Source organism: Vulpes lagopus, chromosome 6 (assembly GCF_018345385.1).
Source record: "Vulpes lagopus strain Blue_001 chromosome 6, ASM1834538v1, whole genome shotgun sequence".
NCBI classification, from domain to species: Eukaryota; Metazoa; Chordata; class Mammalia; order Carnivora; family Canidae; genus Vulpes; species Vulpes lagopus.
In genome coordinates this window covers 98,636,145-98,660,749 of record NC_054829.1, presented here as the reverse complement: position 1 = coordinate 98,660,749, position 24,605 = coordinate 98,636,145, and the positions used below count along the sequence as shown (strand labels likewise).

The 24,605-nt window shown below is 34.6% G+C and overlaps 1 protein-coding gene across 3 annotated transcripts in view; it reads left to right on the top strand.

The window, feature by feature from the left end:
- PPP3CA (protein phosphatase 3 catalytic subunit alpha) overlaps positions 1 to 24,605 on the top strand; it is a 314,628-nt gene that overhangs the window by 264,870 nt on the left and 25,153 nt on the right. For all 3 annotated transcript variants that reach the window (XM_041759349.1, XM_041759348.1, XM_041759350.1), the window contains 2 exons: positions 13,231 to 13,356; positions 15,497 to 15,571. In XM_041759349.1, coding sequence (XP_041615283.1) covers positions 13,231 to 13,356; positions 15,497 to 15,571 — 201 coding nt within the window. The remainder of the gene's footprint in view (positions 1 to 13,230; positions 13,357 to 15,496; positions 15,572 to 24,605) is intronic.

The window sequence follows — 24,605 nt, the reverse complement described above, 5'->3', positions numbered from 1 at the left end:
CTGCAGTAATAACACATGCACCTTGCTTCTTCTTCTTCTTCAAATAATATGCCACTTGAAAGAATGACGTTAACTTCATTCACATCCGATGCAGCAGTTACTGAGAACTTACTATATACTAAGCACTGTGCTAGGTGCTGCGGGTATAAAATAAACAAGATGGACATTGTCTTCACCCTAGTGAGGTTTATAATTTGGCAGTGGGATAGACATTAAATAATGCCATCAATAATGATTCAGATATACTTGGAAAATATTACAAAGAAAAGAGTCATATTAACTAAGAGTGGAAACTAATCCACCAAAACCAAATAATACTAATAATAAGCTTAGCTGTCAAAGTGACATTAAAGCAATCCTAGGGTAAAACCTCTCATTATCTAGAAACACCATTTATCACCAGTGACAAATGTGAACTCTGCCTTAAACAAGTCAGTTTGGCCAAAAATTATAACCAGTTTCTGGAAAAATATGATTTTTTTAAAATTATATTTATTTACTCCTGAGAGACACAGAGAAAGAGGCAGAGATACAGGCAGAGGGAGAAGCAGACTCCCCACGGGGAGCCCAATGCAGGACTCAATCCCAGGACCCTGGAATCATGACCAAAGCCAAAGGCAGATAGATGCTCAACCACTGAGCCACCAAGGTACCCTGGAAAAATATGTTTTGAACCTTGATGTAAACAGTTAAGTCCTTTATCTCTCCAGTGATTACACCTGTGCTTCAGAAAGATCTAAAGTAAATTACATGAGGCTACCATGTGGTGCCAATTCTTTGTAGTTTAGATGAGTTGTCATATGGGTGGGGGGAGCGAATGGGTAGATGAATATAGAGGAATACAGATCTACATACCAGGGTATATAACTTAGTTCCAGGAAAAGCTACTGACAGTAAAATTAAGTAATTAAATGAAATTTATTAAATGAAATATATTTTGGATTTGAGAAGAAAAATCTACCAAACTAATTTAGTAATTAAAACCAGAGCTTAAAAATGATGAGGAAGAAGATCAATTCAGTATTAATGTTGGTTAAGGAAGAAAGAGATGCAAAATTGAGTTTTGAAGATAAGAACAGCATCATTTGCTAAAATCCTAACATGCAAAAGTCTACCCTTTTTGATCAAGGGGAAAAAAAAAAAGTATTATGATGGTTTGGACTTTTAAACTAGGCAAATTGATAGAATCGCTTTTAAAAAGCATTTCAGGGGCAGCCCCGGCAGCTTAGTGGTTTCTTGCCACCTTCCTGCGGTCGAGTCCCGCGTCAGGTTCCCTGCATGGAGCCTGCTTCCCCCTCTGCCTGTTTCTCTCTCTCTCTCTCTCTCTCTATGTCTTAAATAAATAAATAAATAAATAAATAAATAAATAAATAAATAAATAAATAAAATTTTTAAGCATTTTAGCCCTATCAAAACTTGACAGTCAACATCCTCAAATATTTCCCTTCAAAAAGTAGTCATGGACCTCAGAAGGATACTATACAAAGATAATTTACAGCTTGATATACCATTGTAGAGGGAGGATTGAATTGCTAATAGAAGAAACCAAGGTAAGACTCTAATTGGCAGTCATGATGTGGATAGGCGGAGATGCAACATATCTGAAGCCAGCTTGCCTTGGTCCTCTGCCATCAAGTGGGAGCACTCAGCCCTCAGTGACACCATCAGCACCTGGGCTGCCAGGCCTGAGAACCTCACTTCATATTCACAGTACAGTTCTTTCACACCAGGACCTTGCCTCAGCATTCAGGAATTGCATTCACAAGCTTAGTGATATGTGGCACCTGCCTAGTTCAGGAGCCAAATGTGGAACCAAGTAGATCAGATCCTTATCCTGGGTGGAAAAAAGATTATTGGGGTGTGTGGGGAACGGTCTCTAGAAGGGAGTAGAATTCATGCCTAGGTAACCCTAAGGTAGCGTCTTAGCCTCTTCCTCTACAGCATGCCAGAAAGCTGACTTCCCTACAAAATTGCCCACATTTTCTAAGCAGAAAGCCATTTCTGTAGAGTTTAAGGCCTATTTTAACCACAGGAATAAACTTTAGCTTGACATAAACATTTTTAAATCATGTTTTGGGACTTTACAACCACAGGCATAAAAATGATCACTAGTGCTAGACAAGCTAGATAAAATTAATCCAGAGATTTTGTCTAGTGGCAACAATTTCCCCAGCTCTTGCTTTTTTCCTGCAAATCAAATCAGGAAGATGCTCTTAATTGGTCTTGAGCAACCGTTTGCCAACATCACTTTTTTTTCAATATAAGAAATGTAAATACACATTCATGGTAGCATTTTGTTATTTGATATTTGCTAACAAATTGTAGGCTAAGTGTTTTTATTATTAGTAAAGCAAAACAATAACTAAAATAAGTCCTACCAAAAATTAGTAATTCCTTCATTTATTTAGTAAGCTTTTTATTCTAAAAAATGAACATACTTAATCATTACCTCAGTGAATATTGTTTTACACATACGGGAAAGATAATTTCTTTATAATTATTGATTATTAAACCTAGGACGGTCTACCAAAAAATGGTATGGAATCTATGACTTTATAAATGAACAAAGAAACCATGAAGAAAACTCTCAGCATTAACTTTTTGTATTATCACTCTGAGGTGGTAGAAGAGAAATTTATGTAGACATTTAAGGCAAAAGAGAACTTTCAGTTAGGAAGTTTTGATTGGTTTTCAGAGAAATCACCTCTCTGAAATGAATGGAGTGAGAGATTTTAGCAGAATGTCCCTTTTCACTGCTTTTTATATCCAGGACTCTAATATATAAAATTAATCTAACTATAATTATAATTTATTATTCTCTTACTATCATGGTCACCTTGACTGCTACAACTTGATATATTTCCTTAAAATCATAGGTTGGTAATAATATATTTATTAAATGCAAATATATCCCTTCAGTTGGGATTACATGTACACAAATGTTATTTGCTTTAATCATACATGTAGTATGTAATAATAATAATAATTACCTTGTGCCAGAAACTGCTCTAAGTTTCCATGTGTAAATGCATTTAATCTCTCAATACTCCATGAATTATATTCTAATTTTGATTTTACTGTGGAAAAACTAGGGCACAGAGGGGTTGCATACTTTCCCCAAGGTTCACACAATCGGTCAGGGAATAGCACAGAGACTGAAACACGGCAGACTGACTCTGGGGCTCGTAAGTTATCCTCTCTCTGTGGTCTTCTAGGTCAGCTTTATTATCTGAAAGCTTTCAGGGCAGTGTTTGTATTGATTCCCTGTTCAACCCATAGCTCCATTATGTGGAGGTGACTAACTGTTCTTCAATGTGAAAAGCTTTTGAAATGAAAAGTCATTTGTTAGACCTTTAAAACCACATGAATGTTATACATTCAGATATATACATTATTATAAGAATGGGGTACTCTCATATTCTTCTAAAAATAAATAATTAATTTCTTTCTTTAAAAAGTGTCCCTGAGGCACTTACACTTTTCCTTTGTTCTTTCAGCTCCACTGTGAAAGTGTCATTGCTGGAAGCCACTTTCTAAATAGATTAGTTTTCGTTCAGTCGTCCAATGGCTTACGTTAATGAGACAGAGGGTAAAATAGAAAATCCATCAAGATTTAATATTTAAGAATTAGGGGATCCCTGGGTGGCGCAGCGGTTTAGCGCCTGCCTTTGACCCAGGGTGCGATCCTGGAGACCCGGGATCAAATCCCACATCGGGCTCCCGGTGCACGGAGCCTGCTTCTCCCTCTGCCTGTGTCTCTGCCTCTCTCTCTCTCTCTCTCTCTGTGACAATCATACATAAATAAAAAAATAAAAATTAAAAAAAAATAAAAATAATATTTAAGAATTATCCTGAGTATATATTTTAATTGAATGCATGCTCAGTATCTTTGCTATGACAAAGGAACTTCTTGATTCCATAACCATCTACTACTACATAATTATCAATTTTGCTGGTGAAGTAATTGTGGAACTTCCCTTATAAGTAAGTAATAACTCAGTGAGTGAGGTAATCCTTGCTTTTCTCAAAGTGTTGCCCATAGAAATACAGGATTTAGCTCTCAAAGTTATACAAGATCTTAAATGAGGATGAAGACAGGATCTGGAGCAATGCTAAATCCTCCATACAGGTTCATTGGCAGTACTCTCCTGCTGCCAGTTGAACAAGATCAGCTGGGAGATGCATCCTGAGGTGCTGTATTCCGTTTTCTGACAGATGGTTAGAAGATTCTTAGATTTAACTGAAACCTATTTCTCTAGAAATCTAATTCTCTTTAAAGCATTTAGTAGAAGGAAAAATGGGGACAATCTACATGATGTAAAGACACAAATCACTTGCTTATCAATTGCTGAGGTCTAGAAATTCTAGGTCTGCAAGAGACTTTACTGTAACAATGTCAAAAAATCTGCAGTGATACTACTTTCCACAGAAAATATCAAGTATATGGGCTTTAATATTAACTCAGTGCCAACAGTATCTTGAAGTTAGCAACTTAGAACCATTGCAGGCTGGATACAGCTCAGGGCTTGATACAGAGTGCAACCTTGAAGGTGAAAAGGGTGTTTTATATGATTGCATACAGATATCACCAGTTGTCAAAGTACCTCTCACCAGGGTACCCTTGTGCACTTGGAGCTGGAAAGTATCAACCACATGAAATGAGAGCAAAGCATGAGCACAGTGTTTACTATGCCTGTGCCAACTTCTCCAAAGCTTTAGCTAAACTTCTCTCTCTCTCATTTACTACTGTTGCTTAAACCTTATTTTAATGTTGTATCGGTGAGGATTACAACTTAGAGCTAAAACTGGTAAAGAATTCATAACCTGTTCTTTCCTGTTGACTAGCAAAAATATATTTAATATTCTCTATGTGAAATTGTAATGTTAGAAAAATTCACAGCATTTCACTGGACTTGAGCTGATTGCAAGGATCAGCTTTTGGCCCAGACTCTCTGGATGTTAGTATTTAGATGTGGCACTTTAGGTGAGAATTACAAAATGGCAAAGTGTTAAACCTAGATAGCCATTCCCTTCTTGAAGAATTTGAAACTGCATCATGATACTTTGTATTTTTCGGGTGCTAAATATTTTATCTGATCATATATATTATCATGGATATTAATCACATATCTTATTTTATTTGATCTTCATACTTTGAAAATAACAGAACAGGTCATAGTTATTCTGATTTTATGAGTTTAGAAAGTAAAGTTCAAATAAGGAGAAATATTTGTCTAAGTTCACACAGTTACTATGTGACAGAGCCAATGTAATTTCCGTTCTTATCTATTTTAAAGACTTTGACAATTTTATTTAATTTTGTTTTTAAAAAGATTTTATTTATTTACTCATGAGAGACACAGAGAGAGAGAGGCAGAGACATAGGCAGAGGGAGAAGCAGGTTCCCTGCAGGGAGCCTGTTGCGGGACTCCATCCCAGGACCCTAGGATCCCTATCTGAGCCAAAGGCAGATGGTCAACCACTGAGCCACCCACATACCCCAAGACTTTGACAATTTTAAAATAGAGCTTAGCCTCTAAAGTGACATACTATCTTTCTCTTAAATTCCAACATGTACCCCTTCAGACTGTTCATATGTAGTTAGTTACATTTTTAGCAGCCTGAGAAGTTATGTGTGTTGTGTTTGTGAGGTTTTTTATTTTTATTTTTCTTTGCCTGTTCTTTTTCTGTCATTCCTGTCTTTCTCCATCTTGTCCTTCCTTTCTCTATTTCCTTTCCTTAGATTTTTTTCTTCAACCAACATTATTGAACACCAACCATGTGCCAGGTATGGTACAAAGCACTATAAAAGAAAAAAAGAGATCTTTGCCTTCATCCCTTGCATCATTTCCTTTTATTGACTTCACCCAAAATTCTACATTTGGACAATGAGCTAGTCCAAAGTTTACTAATACAGTATTAAAAAGAGAAACATATAACACACCCACACATACACACATTAGGACACACATAATCATAAAATTGGCTCATATTATTTTCTGGATATATCTGGTATAGTCTCTTTCCTTCGTGTAAGTAAGACACTATCATCCAAATTCTATGTAGGACTTGTAGCAGTGTAACAAGGTGCCATGAAGGATGCATGTGCAAGGTGGGAGGAGCAGGCAAGGACTACATATGTGCATAAGAGGATTATATATAGTAGCACAAACGTTTGTGTCTTGATAATACAAAATCATTAGCTCACAGCTTGAAGGAAATTATACACACACACACACACACACACACACACACTTGCTGTTTGTGTTTACAAATGACAAAATATTGCAGGTTGCTTGGAATTCAGTCATTACATAGAACTTACTGAGAATTTACCTGTGAGAGACACTTTATGAAGTGCAGAGTTTAAACATTACATTTCTCAAGAAACCCAGACTGAAGAACATCATTTTAACAAAATGACCTAAAAATAAAGCCTTGAAATCTGCCTCCATAAATGGCTTGAACACCTACCTTGTGCACAGTCATATGAACTATAGAGTAAAAGTGAGTTATAAGTGTAGTCTTTGCTTATCAAGTATAGTGATCCTCATGAATTAATAAATTTTCCTCAACTTACATCATTAGTAATAATAACAGAAAGAATCTTTTAAGAGTGGAATACATCAGGCAAGTACAGGACAGTGATGGAAAAACAAAAAGGAGATAAGTGTTAGAAGTCAGGTCTCAATATGGAAGGAATCATAGAGATTATGTTTATAGATGCTATAATATATACTACAAAAACTATACATATATGTCTTCAAAAAATCCTAAAAGAAAATTACACCTTAAAAAAGTAATCTCTATGGGAAAACACAGAGTTTTAAAAATGTATAGCATCTCTCCCAGAATAAAAAAATTTTAAAAATTAAAAAAAAAAAAAAACCTTCCATGCAATGTACAGCATAATCTTAAAATATTGGCAAAGGACATTTTGAGTATATAGGTTATATCTCAAGAATTATATCCATCAAGCCATCATGTCTCCATGTGGTGGTAGGACTTTTCCAAAAGAACACGCTGATGCTAGTTTTCTTGCTAAGGTATCTATAGTCTACAGGTGGCAGAACTAAAAGGAAAAAAAAGAAATCCCTGGGTCTATTATGCTTTTTTTCTTCTATTTCTGGATGGTTTATAATGATTCTGGAGTGCCACCATTTGCTTTCTTCTCATCCTTGTTTCTTTTCTGTCCCTCTGTCCCATCTTTTGAAGATGAGAGTGGATGGTCAATTAGAGTTAAGGAGATGAAAAATGTTATTAGAATTAATTATTTCCATTCTTTTGACCTCTCCCCTCCTCTACTGAAAATAGCTGTAGTAGTATTGAAAAAGCCTGAGGTATGTTGGGAGCATTACATTACTAATGTAAAGGCTTTCAGAAAAGAAGCTTTGTATTCCTTTTGAAATCCACTTGAAATGTGTTGAGCCCATGGTATGGTGAGCCACTTAATGCCTCTTGCTAACAATATGTTGATAACTTCTCTTAAATTAGAAGCTCTGTTTGGATGTTTTCATTTTTTTCACTAATGCCGTGTCATCATCCTGCCTGGTGATGGCATTGTAAAGAAGATGTTGAGAAATGTTACCAAGTTCTTATTAGAAATACTGTTTTCTTGTGTCTCATCAAAATCTCAAATTTTAAAGTAGGGGAGACCTCTTTAATTTACATATTTGAATACGGTCTAGCATTTTAGTCATGATGTGATAGAGGAATGGAATTCTGTTCCTTGGGCTTCACTATATTCGGGGCACCTAGTTGTGTCATTAAAATAATAGAGGTCCAGTGGCCCTTCCCTATTTTCAAGTAGGAGCTGTTCCGTGATTGCTGATTTTATATCTTATACATGGCATGTCCTACATATTTATATAGCGTTCTACAGATGCAATAAAATGATTAGACCAAGTAATTACATAACTTTAAGACCCTAATTTTGACATCTGAGAAAAAAACTAGCAATTAGGCCTTCAGATTAATACTGATTAGTATTGTTTCCGTTATATAATTTTTTTTTTCTGGCTATTCTTCACAAGTGCATGTACAACGGAAGAACATATTTTTTCTATGCTGTTTGGTCTGCTCATAATTTGGTTAATAATGTAAGGTCCATATATATATCATAATCCCTCTCCAGGTCTCTGATGGAATTGTTAAATGACAGGAGGTCATGTATAATTGCCACTGGAATAATGGGATTTCTTGATGGTAGACTTTGTTCTTTCTCTGTTTCTCAGACAAGGTCTCAGGAGTTGGTCTTGAGTGATTCTTGAAGTACAACCATTTGTATTATTTATACTACACTGGAGATAAATGTCTTTCAAGTACTTCAGAGAACAGCACACTGTTAGGGCTCTTGTTGAGTTTTGTAATCCCAGTGACAGTTAGAGGCAGGTGGCAGGGGCGGATGTGGGAGGTGGAAGATGAAATGTTAACTGTGAATTTCGTGACTATAGATATATGGGACTGTTTTGGTTTAAAGGGTTTTTTTTTTCCATGTATTTTGTGATATATATTTGTTATACAAAAACATAAAAATTCACGAGTACCTCATTAATGTGAGGTTATTTGGGAAGTATTTTTGCATGAATACTTTATGTTGCTGAAGAAAAAAGAATACATATTGGTATATTTGCATTTTTAAGTTAGAGTTATTCTTTTTTAACCTATAGAAAAGTAGAAAAAAAATGTTCTATAAATAGTCTGTAGAATTACTGAGAATATTAATCAATAATTGTATTAATGATGAGGTCTTTATTCCACAAGTTTGTTATCAATTAGATCTAAAAGTGGTCATATAACTTTTCTAGATAAATCCATGAAGTTAGATGAGGTAACTGAGACCTCAAGACAGTAAGAGATGTCAGGTTTTGCAAGTTTTTTTTTTTTTTTTAACTTTTATTTATTTATGATAGTCACAGAGAGAGAGAGAGAGAGAGAGAGAGGCAGAGACACAGGCAGAGGGAGAAGCAGGCTCCATGCACCGGGAGCCCGGCGTGGGATTCGATCCCGGGTCTCCAGGATCGCGCCCTGGGCCAAAGGCAGGCGCCAAACCGCTGCGCCACCCAGGGATCCCCGGTTTTGCAAGTTTTTAATGAGAGAACCGATCTAGCAGTCAGGGCTCCTGGCCTTCCATTCCAGTGCTCTTTTTTACAAAGAATAAATGTGGGAAGGAGAATCTGTGTCCAAAACTTGGCAGACACTGAATGATCTATGCACTTAGGGTGAGAATATCATGGAATTCTAGAAAGATCAGGGACTTTAGATTTAGGCCAGAACTGAATTTAACTGCCTCTCAAGTCTGACCTTGGGTGAATAACCTCTCTGTCTGCTTATTTTCAAGATGCAAATGATTAAGAACTACTTTTGAGGGATATTGTGAAGATTTGTGATTATGCTTTGTGAAAGACCAAATGTAGTGCCTGACATATAGCAGTTGCTTAGTAAATGTAGCCACTGTTAAAATGTATTATTTCTGGTGTTAATAAACAAAAAATGAAATCTGGAAAAAAATTCTGCTTTGTCAGGCACTCCAATAAATTGTGTTGAGTCAATGTTGAATGAATAAGTGCTTTATCTCACCAGCTACAAAACAGAACTTCTATTTTATCTTGTTGAGCAAGCCATACCCTCAGTTGTAAATTTGCATCATATTTCATTTTTCTCAATTATGTATTTTGGCAAGAGCTAAAACTTCTTTAATTATGAATACGATGTTCAAGGTTAAATTAGTATAGCTAGGACTAGAATTCATCCATTTATAATTTACAGGAGACAGAGGGAATGGTAGAAAGGGGATTCATTTGATGTCAATAAAAGATGAATTAAATATGAATCAGATGATCCAGTTACGGGTTGCATGATCTTGAACAAGTCACTTCATTTCTCAACCTCAGTTCCTTGGATTATAATATAAAGGCAGTTACACCTGCCTCTCAGATTTCTTTTTTTCTTTTTCTTTTTTCTCTCAGATTTCTAGTAAGGATTAAATAACATATTTTATAGAGCCTCTCTCTTTCCTCCAGGGCACTGTTAGTTACAACACCTACTTTCCTTCCTCCTGCTGTATCAACCTAATGATACAAATAAAAATTGGGGGAAACTTAGAGGAGAAATTAGTCTTCAAAGAGACAATATAGAACCTTAAAGATCCTTTTGAAGCTATAACGATACACTCCTGCTATGAGTGTATCCATATCCAAAGTACTATCCAAAAATAGTGAAGACCTTTTAAATGGAGCTGGTATTCAGGTAGTACTTAGCAAAGGTGGGAAATACTTCACCTTTTCCATCTGGTGGATCAGAAGTATAGGTATGGCAATTTGCCATGATTTTCTTTCATTTTGCATTGCCTTTAATTCATTCATATATGAATGTATCCTTAGGCCATGTGTCATATGGCATAAATGATAACTTAAAGAACAATGGGTATACAGAAATATATGAAGTATTCGGTATTTTGTGGGGAGAAGAGAATAATTCCCTTCATATCAATGTTAACTGCACTGTCTGTGTTTCTTGCCCCCAAACTGTGGTAGTTCTGTTCCCTGGAACCATGCTGTTGAGCCAGAAATATGATTCAAAGCAAAGACCATACTGTTCTCAAGTGTGATTTTAGTTAACTGCAAGCTGCTGAAAACATCAACATATTATTAGGCTGCAATATGATATATATAGTATCCAGATTACAGAAGAAACTGTATATCCTCCTCATAGTCTGCATTGATTAAACCCACCAAAAAGATTATATTCTTTCTGGGCCACACTTTCTCAGGGCCATTGCCAATGTGGCATGTATCCAGAATAAGGATGAGCAGTATGAAGACAAAACACTAAAAGCCATCTCATCTGAAGAAAAGCCAAAGGGATTAGGAAAAAATTTTCCTGAAAAATAATTGTAAGAGAAATGCCAAGATGTATCCTTAGCCTCTGTTATTTATTTAAAATTATTTAAAAATTATTTATTTAAAAGGTGGTTATTTATTTATTATATATTATTATTTATTTAAAATGAATAATCTGTTTAAAATTTATTATTATTATATATTATTATTTATTATATGTTATTTATTTATTTGGTTATGTGAAGCACAAAGAAATATAAAACCTATTGTATGATATTTGTCCTTAAAGACATAGAAGTTAAACATAGACATATATACATTGAATGGCTATGCTCAAATTCGAATAATAAATGCAATAAAGAGGTGTAAGTCAGGGGCTTTTGGAATTCAGAGGAAGGTTGAGATTATATCCACTAAAAGAAATAAGAAAATATTTCACTAAAGGGATAGAGTCTGGACAGGGCACATTATGATGGAAAAATTGGGATATTTAGAGGTTTCTAAGAAAATACTCCAGGGCGGGGAGCCTGGGTGGCTCAGTCAGTTAAGCATCCACAACTTAATCTCAGTTCAGGCCTTGATCTCAGGGTGGTGAGTTCAGGCCCTGCAGTGGGCTCTGCACTGGGCGTGGAGCCTATGAGCATACTTAAATATATATGTGTGTGTGTAAGAACAAACACAGTTATGAAAGCAATGCTATATTAAAGGTATTAGTAAGCAAGAATTTAATGTAAAGACTCAAACCCAGTAAACTTTTGGTAGCTTTTTAAAAAATAGATTTTGAAGGGCTATCTTTTTTTTTTTTTTTTTTGAAGGGCTATCTTTGATCTATTATCTGTAATCACATGCTACAATGTAAACAAGTGATGAAAGGATTGCTTTTTCTATGTTACAAAACCCTAAACAAAACAAGAAAAAAAAAACGTTTAATATTATCTAGGATTTCTTCACTACTTTCCACTAATATAATGCTAATCATGCCATGAGAAGATAATAAAAGTTAAATCTTACCAGAGCTCGAGAAGGGATGATATGAGAGTATTGTTCTTCATATTAAAAAGGTTGTCATTTAGAATCAGAAATATACTTTTTCTGTATTTTTCCAGAAGGCAGAATTAGGATCAGTAAATGGTAAAGAAGTTTCAAACTCAACTTGAGAATTTCCCACAACTTAAAATTGTCTATCCATAGAACAGATGATGCCATTAAAACAGGTAGCTTTTCCTAAATTCAAAGTACTCACAGGGAGGCACCTGGCTGGCTCAGTTGGCAGAACATGCAACTCCTGATCTTGAGGTTTTAAGTTCAAGCCCCATGTTAGGTGTAGAGACTACTCAAAAATGAAATAAGAAAGAGGGATGCTTGGGTGGCTCAGTGGTTGAGCATCTGCCTTTGGCTCAGGTCGTGATCCTGTGAACCCAGGGCCTGGGGATTGAGTCCCGCATCTGGCTCCCCACAGGGAACCTGCTTCTCCGTCTACCTGTGTCTCTGCCTCTCTCTCTCTGTGTCTCTCATAAACAAATAAATAAAATCTTTAAAAAGAGAGAGAGAAAGGAAAGAAGGAAGGAAGGAAGGAAGGAAGGAAGGAAGGAAGGAAGGAAGGAAGGAAGGAAGGAAGGAACGGACTCACAGGGACCTTCAAAGTTGTATCAGGATTGTTAAAGGATGAATTTCTGAATCTCTTTAGAAGTGAGACTAGCAATGCTCTTAGGATTTCTACAATCATAACTTTCTATGTACTGTGTATCTAACCCATAGACACCATCCAAAGCAGAGTGAAAGGGGCAGATTCATTTTCCTAAGTTATGGATGGTGCATCCTTTTCAGAAGTCAATGGTGAAGTCAGATACCAGTATATTATTTTATGCAGGATTCAATCCAGACATTTTATTTTATTAAGTCAAGAATGCAGTCTGATTTAAACTGCTGTGTGTACAACTATTGTTGAGTTCTACTGGAAAATATGTGGGTTTTTTTTAAACATAGAAATAATTTCTGTTCAGATATTTGAGGAGATTATTAAATTGTCAAACTAATTTAGCTATACCACTTTTATGAGGGTCATTAGATATTAACTAAGATTAGAATGTTCTTGGCTGTGAGAGCAGCGTGACCAATTCCTGACAGACATTTGATTAACTATTTTATATAAATATTTGCCAAATTGTAATGCCACTTCATATTAGCATTCATATATTGTGCAGTTACATATTACACTGAATGTAGTTTAATTTCTAAGTAGTGTAGACATTTGTGACTGATGAAGCTACTTGCCTTGATATTTGGGAACTTAAGTCACAGAGTTGAATTTTCTTGATCAACTAAAGCCAGGTGGAGAAGGAGAAATCTGTGCACATGTACATAATGTCCTTATTTTTGTTGTTTTCAGCTGCAGTATTGAAGTATGAGAACAATGTCATGAATATCAGGCAATTCAACTGTTCTCCTCACCCATACTGGCTTCCAAATTTCATGGATGTTTTCACTTGGTCCCTGCCATTTGTTGGGGAAAAAGGTGTGTTGTGTTGGGGAATCCTGGGATGTTCTTAATGCAATGGTACAAGAAGGAAGGGGAGGAGATGTGGAAACAAAGAAATACTTTGGCCTACCCAATAAAATTCACAAGTTGCAACATGAGAGAAGTGATTTGAAAGTGTGTCACTGTGTACCCTGTTAACAAAATGCAATGAGTGAACTAGAAGGAAACAAAAGCAATGAGAAACATTAGGAACATTCATATAATCTGATTGGGATAATACAACTCTTTTAAAAATAACAGATACATAGTTTTAACTGGCTTCAAGCTATAATAGCTACTTTTTCTCCTTACCCCTTGTATTAATTCAAAAATGCTATTTTATTTTACAAACTCCTTGTCAAATTAAAAGGTTAAGATGTTTATGCTTTTCTCACATTTCTGATGTTGATAATAATCATCGTATGATAGTTATTAATGGCTATAATAATTTGAAAGACAGTACATACAACAATAAAATAGTTCATTACAAATGAAGTGACCATTAATGTGTTACAAGGTTAGACAAACTTATATTTAAAAAGTTAACTATTAGCTTGTCCCAGTTTTTCAAAAGAATTGGCTTGTCTTTCCTTCCTTTCTTCTCCCTTTGTTTTGTTTTATATTTTGACCTAAACCTCAACAAAAAATTCAAGGAAAGGCCTGTACCTCTGAGTTTGAGTGTTTAGTTCAGGAGGCCAAATGGGGACATACCCGGTCATTCCTCAAGGATCATATCACACATCACCAGAGCAGGTAAATAGGTATCAGAATAAAGGTAAGAGTTTGCACACATTTCAGAATCCCCATAGGAGGGTTTTAGAGAAAAGCTACAAGTTTTCTTAAATATTTATTTATATCCATAAATGTGTGTAATGTATTAATTTAATATTTATTTTCCAATAATACTTGTGGGTTTTTTTTCTTTAAATGCCCTAAAATGATTCAGTCAGGAAGTTATGATTTATCAGTGAAGAAATCTTTCTTTTGGATACCAAAAGGAGTCAAAAGTAAATTTTGATAGTCTCTATTAAGTGTTTGCTGCACTACCCCATGTCACCACATTCCTACCCTGATCAGAACTAGGCAGTTACTGTCCTTTGTTGGCTTCTCTAGAAACAGAAGCAATGTAATCCTGACCACTGCTAGGCACCCTAGGGATACCTTTCAGTTGGGTTGTTTCCATAAATGTTCAGGTCTTAAACATCTATTATAAAAGGATCTATTAATATATTTGAGTACATAATTCACTTTTGATAATTAAACTGAAGCTATGTATTAATGTTGGCAACACTGATGTTTTACTCTCTATTGTGTGTCTTCTCTAAAAGAACATTGATTTTTTAAAAGTAGCTCCTGAAGAAATTGTAGGCAAGTTTATTTTCACCTTTATGATAGAATCCAACCTAACTTTAGAAACTGGTAAATGTGTGTAACATGCCCCTTAGCATAAAAGTGATGCAGTACTAATTTCCATGATATTTATATACAATCTTATTATAATCAATTTACTCAACAGAATTTCTTAGTAAACTTACCTAAGCTTCATTTTTAAAGCCTTTCTGAAAGTAAAATTTTGTGTATATCAACTCATTTTTTTTAATTGTATCCTCAGAACTATTTCAAATATATTATTTCGGCAATCAACAATTTTTACTAAACACTAACCACATGCCTATAATTGTGTTGGGTTCTCTGGGGGATTAAAAAACTTAAAAAAGATATAGCATTCATTTAGCCCCTGCAAAACATAAAGTCACAATGTGGTTTAGATCTAGTAGTATCATTGTACAAACAAATAAAAATTCAAAAGTAGCCATTTCCTCCTTCATAGATGTATAGTATATTCACCACCACATATTTGATTTGTCCACTGTCTATTGACCTATAGCTAGTTAAATGCTACCATCTGATTTCATAGATATGAGCTAATACTTTTATAAACATAAAGTCTGTGTAGAATCACAAAGCCAGTTACCTTTTATGATCTGAATTTTATAGAAACTACTTTGCAGGAGATTCTATATACAATATAGGTAAGAAGTGTAATTGCTAAGCTTGCTCATTAGTAATTCCAGAGTAATAATTAAGATTGTAATAGAAATCTAGACATTTTTGTTTGTATTCTTTTCCTTTTTAGTGACTGAGATGCTGGTAAATGTCCTCAACATCTGTTCAGATGATGAACTAGGATCAGAAGAAGATGGATTTGATGGTAAGAGGCTTGAGCCTTTGTGCTAATGCTATTTGCCAGGTAATTACTTGGCATCTCATAGGTAACCCAAAGAATAAGTTTCTAAGATTAGAACTATATGTTAAATTATAACATATTATTGAGAATAGCAGATATTATATTTTCCATTTACTTTGAAGAAATACACACACACACACACACACACACCATGAAAGAATTTTCCCATTACATTGAAAACACTGTTGAAGTAGTAAACTATTTTAATAACTATCTTTCAACAGCTCACATTGCTAAGTGACTTTTTTGACTCCTTAATAGAAAACAAAAAATGTAATCCTGTAACAAACGTTATTACCATTTTCTAAGTAACTTCTAATCATGCCTTTAGTGATATTATTCCTGTTAGTTATTCATATTTTGATGTTTATGAAAAGGGGGATATTTACACATTGATATGTTGGTATTCATGTCAATACCAATATATTTTTCCTATCCGTAATAATAAGTAATGAATAAGCTACACAGCTTTCACTTTGTTGTTTAAGATATTGTTTGGTATTCAGTTGCCCTTGAAGAGTATGCTTACTCTCCTAGAGATGAAGATTCATCAGGTAAAAGATGGAGAGAAAAAAATCACTGTGGATCTTATAGCAGCACCCCAAAATGAATGGAAACTAACCATAATATAGTTGGAGAAAGAGTGCAAGAGTAGATTGTACTTCTGTAAACGTGGAATAAGGACCTAATCTATGTAGGGCACTCAGAATTCCAAGATCCCAGAGAGACTGGGACTTGATGGAGTCCCAGTCTAGATAGAGAGACTGATGATCATGTCAATAGAATGAAATATTATAAATTGAAAAGTGAAGGTGGCAGCGGAAACCAGATATTGTGGAAGTTTAAACTGTTAACATGTTTCCTTTTAAAAACTGCACTTAAGTCAAATGAAAGGTGAATGTGGCTCTTTCTGAGAGTTAGAATCTAAACAGCATGATGTAATGTTTACTTGGATTTAATGCAGGTCACATCTAAAAATGCAAAATAGGTAATCCTGCAGGTAAAAGTAAAATAAAGGTATTCATGCACTCATATGAACAGAGTCTATATCCTTAGGTAAATTTGAAGTGTTCAATTATGCCTGTCATCTCCTAGTTTTTTTTTTTTTCCTTTCTATAACTTCTCCCAGCTTCATTACTTGTCTCCATAGCCTATTCTTTAGTCATGAATCACATTGCAAGGGTATGTATAATATAAGGAAGGAGAGAAAATTATATATATTTATATAATTTTATATACATATATATAAACATACATGTGTACATTTACTAGGTTAGAACTAGCTAAAGAGTAGCTTAAAGAATTTATTTCAGGAACTATATTCATATATTTGAAATATTGAGGAGTTCAGTGGGTATTTTATGCTTCATCCAGATTTTAGATATTTCATATGTTATAGCCACAGTTTGCTACTAGTAGCTTTTCCAGGACTTAAATATCATTTAAGAGATATTTTCATCAGGACAGAGGCATTTTTTCTAAAGGAAGAATACCACCCTGGTGGAATCTAAATCTTAAAAGTCAACCAACATTTTTCCTTATTTCATTTTATTCCTGAAAAGAAATATTAGTTAACATTAATACAGTGATATGCATCTGTTAACAAATCTCTGTTATAGTCAAATTCATTGGCCAATGTTTATAATACAGACAATACAATAAAAAGGTAACATATAGAATAAATGGGCTTAGTAGACCTGTAATAATGTGTTAATAATAAGTAGATCTGTAATTATATATTAATCCATTCACCCAGCAAATCTATATTGAGCACCTACTATGTGCTAGGTAATATAGCCAAAATGCCTATACATTTCAACAGTACAGGTGTTTCCTACAGTTAAACATTACCAAAACTAACTCAGTGTTTACTTCAGAAATAGTGAATTCTCTTTATCCACCCTCTCAGTTACTTACATGAAAGGATATATTTTTGTGACTTACTCTGTTTTAAAATAATTACTTCCAATCATCATTCAGTTACTCCTTAGCAATTGTTTTCAAGCCTCCTAATTTCAATTATGGAGTGCATGTCTTTCAAGGAATTTGGAGAATTTTTTTTTTTGTTTATAAGCAGACCTTTGAATTCTCACCCTACCATGCTTAAATCTTTGGTCAGTCCTGCATAGAAATAGCTGTGACCCCTAAATGTGATCTTTTAGCTCAAATCTCGTAAATAGGCCCTCTAAGGAAAACATAAAGAAAACAGAAATAAAAGTATTAATTAAAAGTATGTTTAACTTAGGACACTATACATTTTGAAGTAAACAGTAAGAAATATTCTTTAGTGCTTTATGTACCATGATGCAAAAACTATGAATTTCTTCAAAGGTGCTCAAAGAATAACTTGTAAAACTTGCTAGAACTCTCTGACTCTCTGAGACTACAGTTTATTGAGAATGCATATTGAAGGTTTTTGTTTTTGTTTTTGTTTTGTTTTGTTTTTTTTTGGAGTGAGGAGGGCAATATTATTTTATTATTTTCAACCTGAGGATAAAGTTTCCAATTACTCCCAGTCCCTCCTGTATGCAGCCTGCAGTCTGTGTCTCTCGGGGGTCTGGCCCTCTGCTCTGCCTACCAGGCTCCTGGGCTTGTTGGCTACAGAGGGGGGAAAGCAGGAGTCAGAATACATCAAAGAATGCAACAGCCTTAAATGGCTACTTATTCTGAGGGTGGGGGTAGAAGGATGTGGAATCTCTTCATGGGTTATTTATCAAGGTCTCCATATTTTGTTCCATATTCAATGTCAACTGAAATATCAAAGGCAGTAATGATACCTCTACACTTCATGACTTCTTTTTATCTTATCAAGGTGACTTCGTAGTGTCTCTAAGGTCTATAGCAAATAGGGATTCTTCTCATTTCATAGAGGAAAGAAAGGTATGGGCCTGATTTTACTTTCCCTTCAGATTCTGTCAGCAACCCTTTACATTTAATGATGACAATGCCAGCATCTAACACTGTGTGTCAGACGTCATTACAAGTTTTTTACATGTATTAACTCTTTACTGATTTTATTTTTGTCCAACAAAAATGTATAATTATTAGCTCTCATTCATTTTAAGTATGTATATACACACACATTTACTAAGTGATTTATATTATCTCCTCTTCAAAACAGCCTGTTGATATAGATGCTATGATTATCGCTACATCACTTTTGAAGTGTTTGAGGCTGGATGGGGTGAAGTTAAAGCCTAGGGTCACACAGCTAGTGAAGCAATCGACCCTGATTCAAATTAATGTCTCTTGTTCTCAGACTCTTGAACTTTCTACAAACTGTGATTGCAAAGCTTGAAATTTTTTTCTTTGAAACAGCATGATGGCTTTTTGTTTTTGGCAAACAACATTTAAACATAATATAGTTTGTTCTGTTTAAATATACTATAAAATAAGGAAGTAGATTTTTTGCACTTATTTGGCCATAAAAGTCAAATAAACTGCAAAAGGAAACAGTTTTATTCGATTCCTTTAATCTTAGTTTACTCCAATAAGTTACATGTTTCATCGCATTAAGAGTTTTGTTGTATCTGAGCAGACATTAAGCCTTTGGGCTCATCTAGTAGATGAGCAGAAATCATGTCACGAATCTCTCCTCTTTAGCTTCTGCCTTACAAATAAAGGAATTTAATAGCCTATTCAGAACAAGGTTGCTATTTTAAATTGGTCTGTGGTTCTTTTATGTTGAGAATAAAAGACAAATTTCTATTATCTTGTAAAGTTTTGAAACAGTTTAATACCACTGAATGTCTTTTGAGGATCTAATTTATATATATTGGGGTCTTTGTTTCCTGTTTCTGCTTCTGATTTTGGATGATAAAATTATAGTCTGGTTTCAATTTTGGGTTGTTATTCACCAGAACATTTTAGAAAAGGAAGAAATCCAAATAGATGTATTTCATTTGGGTAGTTAATTTTCATTAATGAAGAAGGCTCATTTCCAACCAGGGATTAGAAAGTGATCCCAAAATGAGGGGAAAAGCTGACAGAAATCAAGCAGTCTGCAGCATTTCAAAGGTTTCTTTATTCATTATTACAACAAGGATAGCTGGAATATTGATAAGCACTAGAAACCTAATGACAATTTCATGAGTTAGAAATATTTATTTATTTGGAACTTTCTTTTAGGTTCTAAAAAGAGATCTTAAACTCTTAGATCTTAGAGTTCTAAAAGACCTTAGATTCAGATCACACACACGTGTGCATATATTTTATATATACATATATATATACACACACATACACAAGTTATGTTTGAGACTATGCTATGTGGCAAGTCTGGCTAACACGGAAAAATAGTGAAGGTGAAACTCAAATCCTGTAGAATAAGAAAGGAAAGAAAAGAATAAAAAAAACTAAGGCATTTCAGCCAAATTTACTTTCAGGCTGCACTGGAAAGACTTAATATTGAATTAGAATTTATGCCTCTGTTTTCATCTAAAGAGCAAACCACATGGTGGAACTCTTATCCTTTATCCACATGTTTGCCTTATCCTAATGTTAACCACAGGCCAGTCATTGAATATGGAATCAGAGTGGTTTTTTGCATGCCTTTACAAAACCATCTAAATTGTATACAAGAAAATTATCTCCCTTCATCTGCTTTGAATTATTTGGTAATTTTTGATATGTAATATTGTGAGTTCCAGAGTGTCTCCCGTCTTCTTCTTGCCTAACTTTAAAAAGCCATACCCATCCTTTTAAAGTGTGAAGTTGAGAATTAGTGGGACTAATGTGGCATTTGATTGGTTCCCGAGAATACCTCTATAAAGGTTTGGTTATATTATTTTCTATTAAAACTGTATTTAATCGCTATGATGAACGTTTGACACAAATCTCATCTTAAAAACTCCCCTCTGTTTTGTGCATCTGGAAGCAGCACATATACTAAGAGCCATTAACTTAGAGCTTTTCTTGTGGCTGCAATGTTGTCATTTCCATGCATCTCATCGTATCATTATATATTTCAGGTTCCCAATTTGAAGAAAAAAAAAATGTTCTATGTCTGTTTGGGAGAGGGGCATATTAAGTTTTAATATAAAAGGTGGAAATATTTAAAATTTATTTATTTGAGAGAGAGAGAGGAAAAAAATAAAATAGGGGAGGGAAAAGGATAGAGAGACTCTTCAAGCAGACTCTCTATGGAGTGTGGAGCCCAGTGCAGAGCTCCATCCCAGGACCCTGAGATCATGATCTGAGCCAAAACCAAGGGCAGGCCGCTTAGCCAACTGCACCACCCAGGCACCCCAGGAAAAAGAAACATTTAGACATATTAAATAAATAGCTCCAAGGAACACAGTGGTGATGTGATTCTTGTTCTGTCAACATTTACACATAACCTGAAGTTGGTAAGCTTGGAAAAATGCTTGCAAAATGAACAAAGGATGAGTAGGAGTATAAATTAGGAACTTCATAATGTATCTGAAAGTTAAGGTAACCATATCTGAACGATGATAATGTTAAGAATAAAACATAATTGGAATTAAAAGTCATAATCGGAATCTATTGAGTGAAAATGTCTCCCAAGTTGCTGATGTGAAAGGAAATATCAGAAAATTGAAATCTGATCCTTAAAAGTAACCCTTGATAAAGCTGGGGAGAAAAGACAAGGGGGCAACCAAGTAGAAAGGACCAGGACTGTATAGCAGTTGAGGCACCAACTCTTAAAAAATATTTGAACCAAATGCAGAAAAATTACTGTGAGATGTAAATCTGGCCAAAAAAATGAAATATCAGGACATCACTACAGTTGTCAGATATCAGATTATTGAAGAGACGTTTATGTTAGCTGTAGTATTTATAATAGCTAAAAAGAAAATAGAAATCCTTGGCAGAGGACCAAAAAATAAATGCAGAGTATCTCAATTTTCATATCGTGTTATATTTTTATTTTATTTTATATATTTTCAGTTCTCTGTAAAAATATTTCTTCATGGAGTATCTCTGTGTATTCAATGGCAGGCAAACACATGGTTTTGCTTCCATTGAACTGAGAGGCTTAGGCAGCAGGAAACCAATTTTAAATATGTTGTCTTATAGAGGCTTGAAAGGGTTGATGAAGGCAGCATGAATTAGGACAAAATATTTGATTACTAAAGGAGAAAACTTAGAGGACATCTTTTTTGTCTTCTGACAAGGGAAAGGAAAACACTTTATGTATTTAACTGCATTAGGAGGTACGGCCATGTGAGAAATCCATGTAGGTTTTCCAGGAAATGATATGCAAAGGATGGATATTCATTTGCCAGTGTTAAGTTCCCTTATCTTTTTTTATAATATTTGAGTTTGAGTGAGGTAATTGGAGAAATAAAAGACATATATAGAAAGAAAAATTATTCAATATTTTGTAAAAGCTCTTGTCATGTCTTCTCAGGATTTTGTTAATTACCTTCCAGTTTAGTGTTGATTTTTTTCAATTAATACTTTGGTCTGCAATTTAGAATGTAAATCATTTTTGTTACTATAAATATATCCTTTGTACTATGACCATTTATATTACAGGTTTTTTTTTTTAAATCATGGTTATGCCATAAAAAGAAAGTGAATGCTATATCCAGTATATCATTAAAATTGAAACATCATAAAATTGAAACAGTATATCATTGAAAATAAAACATATCTAAAAAATACACAGGGATTTACTAGGTAGTAGGATAGAAAATCCCATCATACCATGGCTATTGAAGTTTTGGGGTCTTGACTATCATACAAGATACCTGGTTAGCCATCATATTGTCATCAGTATCATCAAGTCTAGCTTATCATATTTGATTGTAATAACCAAAATCCATTTAAATTGCTAATTAAAATGATAGAGCAACACAAACATCGAAAGTACTACTGCTTTCTCTTCATATTGTACTACCATGCTTTTGCACAAATGTGTTTCCTTATTACCTAGCAGGATTTTCACATTATGTAGAAGCACAGACTTTGCAGAACAAAGTAGATGTGAAAAAACAGTCATATGCTTGTTATAGGTAATTGGTTGGATAATGTCCACCATTGGCTAGAATATTATGTTCACAGTAATATAATATTCTAGAATTTTATGCTGTATTTCCACAGACACATGCATTTTACACATGTATAGTATTTTTACACAGATTTAAAAATCATTAATTTTTGTAGTATTTGAACCTTCCTCCAACTAATGGTGACATTGGCCAACTTACACTAAACATTAGCTATTGCATACCTAAAGCATACACTTCAACTGAATGTATTTGAGAAAGAAATCCATGTTGCATTATAAGAAAGGAAATAAGCCCCCCCCCCCAAAAAAAGAAAGGAAATAAGCATGTGCTCCATAAACCTGAATATATCCTTTATTTGAAAGGTATTGAAGTAGAGAGCTCTTTTTCCTCAATGAAGGCAAACATTTTGTGTATATGTATGTCTATATTTTAGAAAAACATCACTTCTCACAAATAAAGTTGGGGTTGTGGCGTGTGAAAGAGGCATTCTTCACAGAAAGGACTGGTGTAATGTAAGCTTGCTGAAAAGTGATACCATAAGAAAAGATCACTTTTACTGTGTTTTTGGCAGAGCTTTAATGATTATTTTTGTACTAAGGCATTTTATAGGCCCAGGTTGTCTACCTGAAGATTGTCCTTATATGAGAATAATTATTAGTTAATTGAACAATGGAGACAGTTGTTGTGAGTCTAGCATTTATAAAACATTCTCTTGATGGTAATTTTTTGATCTCTGGTGAGGAGTTGAAGGGCTCAATGAAAAAGTTAAGTAAGTACTCAAAAAAAATCTAGATTTAAAAAATATTTTTCTATGAGTATAGTCTGTTTTTGCTCTCCCTCTTATATGAGAAGCTATCAAACTTTTCTCCCATTTCTCAGCATAGAAATAGAAATCTTGATTCTGTTTGGTCATCCCACCTTTTTGGAGTGTTTCTTTTTATTTTCTTTCTTTTTTTTTCTCTCTGAACAATGAAACCAGCAGCGTCCTCGCTGCCAACATTTCCCCCTTGTAAATATGCCATCATCTGGGCCCCAGTCTTTAGCCTGGTTGGCACAAAAACTAATGGAGGTCCCAACTAGGGAGCTTGATATTAATGAAGATCACACAATCGATCTTTTAATCCACAGTAAGAAGTGCAAGTGTTAGAAGAACTGGAATATATCCACCTCTATGCAAGCATTTCCTTCTTAATAATAAGAGCAAACCTTTTTGAGTACTTCTCATGTACCAAAGATCTGTGCTAAGTGCTTTAGCAGGTAACACAGTATCTGGCATGCGTGTTTGTTGAATATTAAGAGCAAGTGGACACATTACTTATTTTATTCTTCTACCCACCTTTGAAGTAGGTCAGTCAACCTGCTACTGTGATGAATTTTGGCTCTGGGTCAGTGCTTTTCAGCTCTTGACTTTAGGCAAACAAATTACTGTTTCTGTTCCCTAGAATCATCTTGGAGACTGTGGAGATTAATAATATTTCCTTAGGTGGTTGTTGTGAAGGTTATGTGAACTAATGCAAATAAAGCACATTAATCATTCCTCACTTTATAGATGAAGAATATGGACATGAGAAGACCTAGTAATCTATCCAAGACAGCACAGCTAGGGAATGAAGGAGCTGAAACTCCATCCCGGGTCTTTTACTCTCAACCGGAAGTTCCTTACCATTGTTCCATTCTGCCTCCCACATGCCAGTTTCTTCAGGTCTTCAAAGCAGTCACAAAAGGAGCCAGCTATTTTGATCTGAAGCCTTGCCCTAGGGCCAGAACACTTGAAGGCCTTTGCCCCCTGGACAACACTCCCCTGGACATTTCAGATATTTGCCTCAGCTTTTCTTCTGTACTCTGCCTCTGTGGCCCACCAGTACATTTTTGATTGGCATAATCCCTTCCTCTGATAAGATAATATCTTTAGGTGTTATTTAAGTCTCATTTAAGTTGCCTATCCATGCAACTTAAATGATCATTGGCCACAACCTAATGTTCATTTATTTATTCTCCTTCTTGAGTAAAAAAACATCAGG